Raw genomic sequence first — 11,590 nt, forward strand, 5'->3', positions numbered from 1 at the left:
TGGAGGATTCATCACCGTATATTTAAGAGAAAAACATCACCAACTTATGATTTCTGTGCAATTGAGTTAATACCTAGTATAATTCTCGACTAGAGTGGTCTTACACAATTTAGTTCTACATGACCTTTTGTACTAATTTAGTTTTCGATTTGATGGTTTTATACAATTTAGTTTTTTATTAAAAATTATGTTAGTGGACGGTTAGAAATAGAATCCTAATGGAATGATTTCCTCTTCTTCTCCTATTAAAATTTACGTAGAAATGTAAATTTTCGTACCAAGTCAACTTCAATCCTAAATAAATAAATACAGAGTAAATAAATATTTGGGTACGAAGATTTACATTTCTGCGTGGATCTTAATACAAAAAATAAGAAGGAATCATCTCAAATGGGATGAAGGATGAGAAATTATCATTAAAACCCTTTTTCTAACAAAATTTTTAACAAAGAACTAAATTGTGTAAAATCATTGATGACTAAATTGAGTACAAAAAGTCATTTAGGACTAAATTAAGTAAAATCATTATAGTCGAGGACTATATAGAAAATTAACTCAGTCATTAAACTTAAAAAGTGTACAATTAAACTATTAAATAAGTAAAATATATATGTGTAATTGGAACAAGTAAAATATGTGCAATTGTGAGGAGTTGACAATGAGAGAGAGAGAGAGAGAGAGAGAGTAATAACTACAAGTACACCATGGCCCGCGGTGAGCCTATCGAGTCCAAGCTGAGCATATGGGGTGCTCGTGACTGACTTTAGGGGCTCGAGCTAGTATCATATCCCGACCGTTCTTAAGTAGTCCTTTATATCGTTACTTTCGAATGTTGAGTCTTTGGGAGGACTATAGCTCTTTTTTGCTTTTGGTATCTTTCTTTTGCTTGAAGATGTGGTTGACGGTGAGACCCACAATATCTCTAAGGCTACATTGTCTCTAGTGTTTCTATTTTGTTTGGAGATGGGATCGGGGTGGAACCGACTATGCACCCTCAGGTGGGGTTTGGTATGATTCTTGACCCCTTATAAATGTGGTTGTTGAGTTTGGTTTGGTATAGACTTGGTGGTGTTAACACAAACATGGTCGAATCACCCATCAACTCAGTTTCAATGTGGTAGGTGGCTTTCAAGCCCAGTGCAGAGTGCCTCAAGCATAGACTTATAGTGTGCCTTTGTTTTTATCACCAAAAAAAAAATAGTGTGCCTTTATTTCTAGAGGACTTGATTTAGCACCCTGGATATCCTACAGACTCTGCCACGAATTGTTGTTGTCAAATTTTGAGTTTTTAGGTGGGGTCTGGGGCATTCATGAAGCTTGGTGATACGTTTGGGTGATTCTTCGATTTGCCTTGGGAAGGTAAGTCTCCTTCAAGCTCAGCTCGAATTGGTGATATACCTGGGTTGTCATCTGGCTCGCATTGAGGAAGGTAAGTTGCCTTTGAGCTTGGCTCGCGTCGATGATGTGCCTGGGGGTTGTCTTCTGACTCATCTCGGGGAAGGTAAGTTGTCAGAACCTCGTTCTCTGATTTTCCACGCCCCATTCGTCCTTTATGTCTCGCTCAGGTGGCTCCCACTCTTGGGCCTTGCTCCCCAGGTTCCACACATTGAGTTTTTCTTTTTGGGTTGAACTTAATCTATCCATCATTGCCCCTCACTCTCCAAGTTGTGAGAGATCGACAACGGAAGAGAGTAGTCATGCCCGTGCTTGGCCATTCAAGCCCGAGTCGCCCTTCGATCAACAATGTGTGGCGTCTCGAGCATTCTCCTTGTGCTACCCCTACCGGCAACACAGGTGGAGACCTAGGTGTTGCCATGTCGCAAGAAGAAGTGTCTAGGGGTGTCTAGAGCTACAAGGTTCTTAAGGGTTCCAAGCTGACCTCAAGACTTGCGTTCTAGAGCACTTGGAGGAACACTACGTTCTCTTTGGCATGTTGTCTTTAAACGTACTTAAATATACAACACTACAAAGACAACGGTTTTTTAAAACCGTTGTCTTTGCACACTCTTTTTTTTTCAAAGACAACGATTTTATTTAACCGTTATTGTTTGCGTGTTGTCTTTAAGCGCACTTGAATACACAACACTACAAAGACAACGGTTATTTTTCAAGACAACGGTTTTATTTAACCGTTGTCTTTGGTATATTGTCTTTAAGAGCACTTGAATGTACAGCACTACAAAGACAACGGTTTTATAAAACCGTTGTCTTTGTGCACTCTTTTAAAAAAAAAATTTTATTTAACCGTTGTCGTTTGTGTGTTGTCTTTAAGCGCACTTGAATACACAACACTACAAAGACAACGATTTTATTTAACCGTTGTCTTTATTATGTTGTCCTCAAGGGAATTTGAATACACAACACTTCAAAGACAACGATTTTTTTAAACCCGGTGTCTTTGTGCTTTATTAAAGACAACGATTTTATTGATCCGTGGTCGTTAGTGTGTTGCCTATATACTTAGATTATTATTATACTTTATATACTTACTTAATTTGGAAAAAAAATGAAGACTTATTATAAAATAAAAATAAAAATTTCTTTATTTTGTTTAATTATTTTTTTTGGTGAAATATTTTTTTTGTTTAATTATATTAGATATGTTATTCTTTAAAAGAAATAAAAGTCAAAATGATTAAATTTTGACTTTCAAGACTTACACACTTTGCAAAAAATCTCTCTTCCCTCTCAAATAAAATAATTCCCTCTCACAGTATACACACTGCACATTTCGCACCAGGCACTGGCATCTTCGCATTTCTCTGCCGACACAAGAAAACAAAAATCCTTCGCAACTCGCCTTTTCGCCTCCTGTTCTGACATTATATTGCCGTCGTCTCACCTCCACTGTCGTCACCGTCGCTCCAACCTCCGTCGTCGTCGCCTCTTCCCGGCCTCCTCTGCCGCCATTAAGCTCCTACAGGTTAGTCCTCAATTTTTTAACCCTAATCCATAATTTCATAATTGTATTGTTGAATTTTCCATATTTGAAAGTTATGAATGTTCTTAAACCCTAGGTTAATTGTGGATATTCATGAGAGAGGAGCTAGGCTTTACAAAACATAAAGATCTTCACATCTCTTTACCACACACCTACCGCTCTCAAAGAAACTCCAATAAGTGTGTAACACAAATACTCCCTAATAAATACTTGGGGAAAAGGGTCAAATAGGCCCCTAAACTTTAAGCCAAAAATCAATTAGGCATCTAAACTTTTAAAATGTGCAATTAAACCCCAAACATGCCAATTTGAGGCAATTTGTATCAATCCGGCGACAGATTCGGTTGTCACCGGTCGCCATCTCCGACAGAAGCATCGTAGAAGGCGACTTTTCTGGTCGCCATCTCCTGGGGAAGGCGACCAGTGTTCTGGTCACCTTCTCCGGCGACTCGCCAAAGAATGCGACCTTTTGGTCGGTGATGATGTTTTTCAGTAATTTTGACCGGTAACCTGTTGGTAACCGGTAAATTTGACTTATTTCACCAAAAAATAACATGTTTGAAGGTTTAATTGTACCTTTTAAAAGTTTAGGTGACTAATTGACTTTTGACCTAAAATTTATAAGTCTATTTGACCATTTTCCCTAAATACCTGTGAGTGTTACAACAATTTTAGTAAGTGTTAATTAAATTTTGGTCTCTGAGCATAATTACAAAACATAAAGATTTTCAGATTCTGCAGAATGGCTAAGTTCAAAATATTGTCATTGAGCATTTACTTTTTTAAATGACAATACTTTAAATATAACAATTTTAAAAAGTGTTATTGTATTTTAGGATTTTACTTGTACAATACTACTCTTACACAAATTAAATAACACAACACTGAACACTTTTAGGCAAATAACCTCCACTGCCGTTCATCCACCTCCGCAACCTAAATCTGTCGCCCACAACAGCGTCACTCGTCGCTCTTCGCCGTCGTCACCCACAGCAGCGTCGCTCATCACTATTCGCTGTCGTCACCCACAGCAGCGTTGCCGTCGTCGCCCACAACAGCTAGAGGTTAGTTCATAATGCCTAAATTCCTAAATTCCTTAATTTCTAATTTCATTTATCCCTAAATCCTAATTTCATTAAGCCCTAATACAGAAATGGTTTTTCTCTTCTTTTTTTTTTGTTTGCTCAAGTAGCATTATAGTTTCACACTTCAGTACTGTCAATAGTATGATTTGCATCATTTCCTTTAGATGTTGTATGGAATTGTATTTCTCCCTTTATGCACTGGAAACTATATTAAGTTCTGGGTTTTAGCCCCAATCTGTATGTGCTGAGCCTAATAATGCTTGCAAAGAAAAACAATTTGAAACTCAAATTTCACAAGGGCATGGAACTAAGCACTAATCTCACTGGTTAGAATGATTATAGGATATGAAATGAGAGTGTAAATCACATAATCACGCTATAAAATAATATTTTATTTAAATTATACAATTAATTTACAAATTTATATATTTAAGTATCCAATTGACCTATCATCAAATCAACATAAAAATAAAAGTAGAAATACATAGAACAATTCAAAAATGAAAACTTAAAAAAATATTTTTGTTGAGATAATTTCATATTTAGTTGTTGTACGCCTATTTGTTTATGATAACAGTCTTAAATATTTTTGTTGAGATAATTTCATATTTAGTATATTAAAAATGTATTTTTTATTTATGGTTCACTCAAATGTGTGGACCATGGTCCATGGAATAATAATTGAACACCCGGTATTTAATTAACAATTCAAAAAATAATAATTTATCTTTCAGCTTTTAAATTTTGAGGAGTTGAGTACAAATTAGTGATAAAAAAACTAAATTTATAACTCTTATCAAAATAAGGTTAAAAAAAAAACTCTTGTCACAAAATTAAATGTAAAATATGGTCAAAGATTCTAAATTCCCAACCTGGCTTAGTGGCTTCTACTGCTGAAATCATTTCCAAAAGCCTTCCACTGAACTCTCCCAGTGAAATTCCCGCTTACATACCAACAAATCTTCGAAGCTCTACTCTTCCTTTCTCTTTCCGGTCATGCGTACGTTAGCGGCGAGGTTAAGTACGGTAAGCCATCAGCTTCTTATTGTCTTTTTGAACTGTCTAAAATCTGTCCCTGATCTCTGTAACTTCAATTCTTGATCAAGTTTTCATTGGATTGTATTAATGCAGCATATTTTCAGAAGTAAGGCAGTGAATTTTCAACCCCAGAAGAATTTTTCTGCATCTAGCTACGGAAGAGGTGATACCCTTATTCTTCTCTTTTATTAATTTGAATTATTTGAAAAATTGGTGCACAATTGTGATCTGCTCCGACCTAGTGTGGTGTTATTGTGTACATTGGATAGGATGTTGATGATCTATTGAGATTTTTATCTGTCATGCTTGGTTAAGAGCCCAAGGTTGGAAATTGGGTGTATATGAAATTCTATGAGCTGGGAGTGTATTTGCAAATGAGAGTAAATAGTGAATGTTGTGTTGTTTTCAACTAATCTATTTGGGGCTTAGAGTTTATCTGCCTAGTTGATTTTTTACCCTTTAATCGAAATTAAGGTAGTTTTTGATGCAAATTATAATGTTTTTTATGGTGGGATAAGAATAGGTTTTTGCTTCATTATCCGCACTGTGTTCTTTGCATCCATTTTTATCACGCATTTTTCTTTTTGTAGATGAAAGATCCATAGAAGAAGAGGCTGAAAGGAAAATAGGGTGGCTGTTGAAACTGATTTTCGCTGGGACTGCAACAGTTGTAGCTTATCAGTTTTTCCCGTACATGGGTGTGTGTGTGCAATTTCTAAACTCAACAAATCCTAGAATTTATAGTTATTTTATTTTTCTGATTGGTGTTGATAATAATACAATTTGACCTTTTTAGGAGACAATCTGTTGAAGCAGTCTGTGACACTTTTACAAGTCAAGGATCCCTTGTTCAAAAGAATGGGAGCGTCCAGGTTGGCTCGTTTTGCCATTGATGGTATGTTTGGGCTAGAATATCCTGAGGTTAATATTAGTGCATAATGATTTGCTTTGTGTTTGATACATGAGTAATATGTGTATTTTGAAACTTTTTCTGTGAGCAAAATAGGTGATATGGAAATTGCATGGTGCTTGGGCCTATACCCTATATTCTTTACAAATTACAATATGGATTCTTGTTTTGTTCTACTTAAATAACTTTAATCAGCATTTGGTTTTTACAGAGGCAAAGTTTGTAAACACTTTTTACCCCTGTAAAGGAATAATTTTCAAAGTTAAACATTTGTTGGTTACTACTTATTATCTCCAAAAAAATTGGGTAATCACTAACTGGTGGATTGAATCAAGCTCCAAGAGCCGTTTTAAATTATGTGTCTAGAATATTCCAAGTAATTAGAGAATCTTGATTAAGATATTGTCAAAAGGAATGAGTTTTGCATTTGCTGAGGTAAAATGACTAGGTTACTGTATATGATCATGGTTCATGAACAAGACATCAAAGTTAGGCTGTTTTCATAGGAGAACCTTACTATAGTAATATTTCTGTTGTGGATCTCAATCACCATGTCATTAGGCTTTTTGTATGCAGTTGAATGTACAACCTGATGGACTTCTGAATTATAATTTTTAGAAGAATTGTATGGAGTTTGACTTCTCCTATTGGCTATTACCATTGGTAGGCATGCCAAAGCTAGAAAATTGGCAAGCATAGATATTCGTATTGCAATACCTATGATGTTAAGATGAGGAAGTTTATTCATTTAGGTAATTAATAATAAAAATTGGAAATGTATGTGCAGACCATGGTTTTGTTTATGTTCATTTTTGGGTCATTAACTGAAGTGAACTTGATGATGCTCTAGTTTATCTCTTATTTCTAGTATTTTCTTTGGCTTTCCAGATGAAAGACGGATGAAAATTATTGAAATGGGTGGAGCTCAAGAACTTGTGAAGATGTTGGAGGCTGCTAAAGATGACCGCACAAAGAAGGAAGCTTTAAAGGCTCTTTTTGCTATCGCAAAATCAGGCAAGACTCTCAAACTTACATGAATTTTTCTTTACAATGATTTATTTAAGCATTTTTTGTTCAGGGATTATTGAAATCTTGCAAAAGAACCTTTTGCTTTTTTCCTTAAACAGTGTACAATAATTGTATAGCAAAAGTAGCATATTTGGGGGTTGGGTTAGGTTGCTGTTCTTCCAATGTCTGTTATAACGTAACGGCATGAACTTGAGATTAGTTCAAGTCCAATGTGGTTACTGCATGCTGGCTGGGGTCATGCTACCCGAAATAAAAGGGGTACCGATCTGATACTTGTCGAAAACCTCTATACACTAGTGGATGAGTGAAATTGATTACAAACCATATCAGCATTTGGTCTCTATAACCCTTTTCGGTGCCAAGTCCTTTGTTATTTCTGCATTCTTCTTTGAGGGTTAATTCATCGTAACTCATACTAAAACTTCCCACCCTGGGCTTTTCTGCAGATGAAGCTGCTGCGGTCTTGCAAGTCGCTGGAGCAATATCTGTTATCAAGTCCATCCCTGCTGGTTCCCTCGAGGATGCTGAAGTTGAGAAGTACAAGTCAAATTTGTTGAATAGATTCCAAGATCTGAGATATGATAATGTTAGCTCTGATCCTTAGATGTAATTTTTCTTGTTTCTATTGCTTCCTTTTAGCCTTTAACTGAAAGAGTAGAATGTTAGATATATATTGACTTTTCAGATGTTGGTTAGCAGCCAGCTAAGTCAGTTTGTCAAAGGCTCCAATAGCTTTGTAATTTTAAGAGTTAATTCAATTTTTGGTCCTAGATTTATAGGTGCGGTTACACTTTTAGTCCTTTTTTTTTTTTTAAAAACATCCTATATTAGTCTTAGTTTTATTGTGGCGTGACCATTTTTGGTCCTTTGTTAATAAAACCGTTAACCTACCGTTAACTATTAGGATTTTTTTGTCTTTTCTTATATAATATATATATATTTATTTATTTATTTGAGTAAAATATTTTGTAAAAATGTATATATTTTATATAGTTTGAAATAATATAAAAAAAGTATTACGTGAAAACTTTGTTTACTAATACGGAGTATAATATTAGTATTATTATTTATTTATTAATAAAATATTAGCATTATTATTTAATTTAATAAATAAATAACAATAATACTAATATATATACTCCGTATATTACAGTGACAACTTTGTTTAGTAAATTAGTAATATAATATTAGTATACCGTAATTATATATATTATTTAACTTATTTATTGTTTATATTATACTCAAATAAATAATAATACTAATATCTTATTAATAAATAAATAATAATACTAAAATTTTATATAAAAAAAAAAAGACAAAAATATCCTAATAGTTAACGGTAGGTTAACGGTTTTATTAACGGAGAGTTAAAAATGATCATGCCACAATAAAACTAGGACTAATATAGAATGTTTTGAAAAAAAAGGACTAAAAATGGAACCGCACCTATAAATCTAGGACTAAAAATGGAATTAAGTCTAATTTTAATTATGATGTTATAAGTACAATACATAATTTTATTTCATTCAGATATAATAGAAAATAGAAAAGAAAGGAATAGCTTTGCTTAGCTACCAGTTGAAAGTAGGGGTGTAAACAAATCGAATCGAGTCAAATATCTTACTATTCGATTCAAATTCGACTATTTTGAGAACTATTCGTATTCAATAAATATTCGAATCTAAAATTATATTTGTATTCGATTCATCTACATTATTCGAATAGATTCGATTTGACTTGAATACTCGAATTCGAAACGCCTAACTTAATTTTTTTTACAAGTTTTTTAATAAATTAAGATAAAATGTAATCAAAATTTAAATTTAAATAGTATAAAATTTCCTATTAATATATTATTATACTAATATTCTATCAAAAGGAGGTATGTATTTAACTTTATTGTTAGCACTAGTGTAGAAGCATTTGGAAGAGGTAGGCCAATTGAAGTACATCTCGTGATTTACTTCTCTACTAATTTCTAGGGCAAAAGCAAATGAGCAATAAATGACCCTTAAGTTTGGGGGTCATATGTTGATATGGACACGTGGTTGGCTGTGGGCCGTTCTTATTTCTCTCCTGAGCATATGGGCGCGCTCTAATGAGAATGGGTACCCAGGAGAGAAATAAGAAAGATCCACAGCCGTTCACGTGTCCAGATCAACGAATTCGATGTAATTTTTAAAAAACGACGCGGTGGCATTTTCGTAAATAACTCGAACTTTGGTGCAAGTAAATGTGTTATAAGTGCAAGTAGTTGGTGCACATTTGCAAGTAAAAAGTGCAAGTAAAATCACTTTCAAGTGCACATATTTTCACTTACAAGTGCAAGTAATTTACATTGTTAACATTCGTGCACCTAGGTGCTACTAATTATACCGTTAGGTGCAACTAGTTATAACGTTAGGTGCACTTAGTATTAATGCTCAGTGTACATTTTACTTGCACCTGTAATACATGCACTTGTGCACCTATTTTCACTTACGAGTGCAAGTAATTTACATTGTCAACATTCATGCACCTAAGTGCACCTAGTTATAACCTTAGGAGCAACTACATCTGGACACGTGGCGCGTTGCGATTCGTTCTCAGTTCTTTCCTGTGCGCACCGTTCTCATTTAAACGCAATATATATATATATATATATATATATATATATATATATATATATATATATATATATATATATATACACACACATACAATTCTAGGCACTATCTTAGTTTAGTTGTATTAAATTATACAAATTTTGGTACAAGTGAAATTACCGGGAGTTTGGTTGGGCAGAAGGAATTAGGGGAAAAAATTTGTAATTCGGTGGTAAAGAATAAGGTGAGGATAAAATTATTAGGAATGTGGAATGAAGAAGTGGTATAAAGATTAAAATGTCATTGTGCAATAATAATACTAATAATAATCAAGGATAAAAGAAATCTTTTCCTCCCTTTTTTCCTTTCCTTTCCCCATTAAATTGAAATTCATATGGGGTAGGGTATGAATTGCAATTCAACAAACTGATATAATTATAATTCCGTGAAATTACAATTCTCTCCAATCAAACACTGTAATTTCTATTGCCAAAGAAAAATATTGCAATTGAATTGCAACAATATTCTACCAAACATCTCATTATATTTCTTTTACTTATTTAACTTTCTTTTCAATTTTTATATTAAAAAAAATTGAACTACATTTTTCCGATTTTCGTACAGTTTGGTATTTGCTATATGCCTATATTCATTTGATCGAAGCGAAGACTTGTGTAAGTTGTAAAGAGATAAGATACACCGCAACAGCCGAAACGGGGTTACGCGGTTTCCCAAAATTAATTAATTCATTAAAAAAAAAAAAAAGTTGCAGGCGCTTTTATCTCTGCCCGGAAAGGCGCAATCAACGTGCACTTGTCATTGCTTTTAACTCGCAATGTTTTCGTTTTAAATGTTTCTTTTCTGACTTATCATATTTTTTTTTTCCAAATAACAATATCTATAGTTATATCGAGTATTCCACATTTGATATTAGGGTTGGGAATGACAAATTATTGTGTGGACCATGGTCCACATAATGTTGTGTGGATTATAATAAAAATTACATTTTTAATATACTAAATGTACATTATTTGTGTATTGAATATACATTATACACTATAATGTATATTCAATACACAAATAATGTACATCCCTTTAATACAATGTACATTATTTTTTATATTGAATATACATTATTTTTATACTGAATATACATTATTTGATAATATGGTCTACACAGTTGGGTGGACCATGGTCCACACAATAATGGTTGGGAATAGACTAGGCCCCTATCAAAGAAGAAAGAATTGTTATACCATGGACCAGAGTCCAACTTGCACGGTGGACCCTGGTCTTAAATCGTGTATTTTTAGTATTCGAATTGTGAACTTCTAAAATATAAGTTGTGTTTCTAAATCAAAACACATAAATTGTGTATGTTAACATTGTGTGTTCGTAGTATACAAATTATGAATTTTTAAAAGATAAACTGTAAACATTTAGTATGTATATTGTGAACATTCACATTGTGTTCGTAGTATACAAAATTATGAATTTTTAAAAGGAAACTTGTTAACATTTAGTATGTAAATTGTGAACATTCAAAATTCGAGTCCACAAAATAATTTACCATCTACAATTTGTCCTAGTTTGAGTATATCTTGGGCTAGCCTATTTAGTAAAAGGGCTAGGCCTAAGCCTATTTGAGACCTATTTAACTAAGTAGGCATAGGCCTATATGTTTAAAGCCTAGCCTATAGGCCTACAAATCCAGCATACATAGATATATATAAGGGCGTGCACAGGTAAAAACGGGAGTCCAGGAGAGAATTAAGAACCATTCACAGTTGTCCACGTGTTCAAATTCAACGAATCAAATGTAATTTTAAAAAACGACACGGTGAAATTTTCATAAATAACTTGAATTTTGGTGTAATTAAATGTGTTAAAAGTGCAAATAACTAGTGCAAGTTTGCAAGTAAAAAGTACAAGTAAAATCACTTACAAGTACAACTATTTTCACTACATAGTGCAAGTAATTTACCTTGTTAACATTCGTGCA

At 33.6% G+C, this 11,590-nt stretch overlaps 1 protein-coding gene across 1 annotated transcript; it reads left to right on the plus strand.

Moving 5' to 3' along the window:
- Positions 1-2,696: 2,696 nt before the first annotated feature.
- LOC116005681 lies at positions 2,697-7,900 on the plus strand (the record flags this gene model as incomplete). The annotated part of the gene is made up of 7 exons (XM_031245924.1): positions 2,697-2,923; positions 3,840-4,005; positions 5,158-5,227; positions 5,655-5,762; positions 5,861-5,959; positions 6,863-6,988; positions 7,450-7,900. Coding segments are annotated over 7 exons (954 nt in total), but the record flags the coding sequence as incomplete, so codon positions are not given.
- Between the last annotated feature and the right edge of the window lie 3,690 nt (positions 7,901-11,590).

Source organism: Ipomoea triloba, chromosome 15 (genome assembly GCF_003576645.1).
Source record: "Ipomoea triloba cultivar NCNSP0323 chromosome 15, ASM357664v1".
NCBI lineage: Eukaryota > Viridiplantae > Streptophyta > Magnoliopsida > Solanales > Convolvulaceae > Ipomoea > Ipomoea triloba.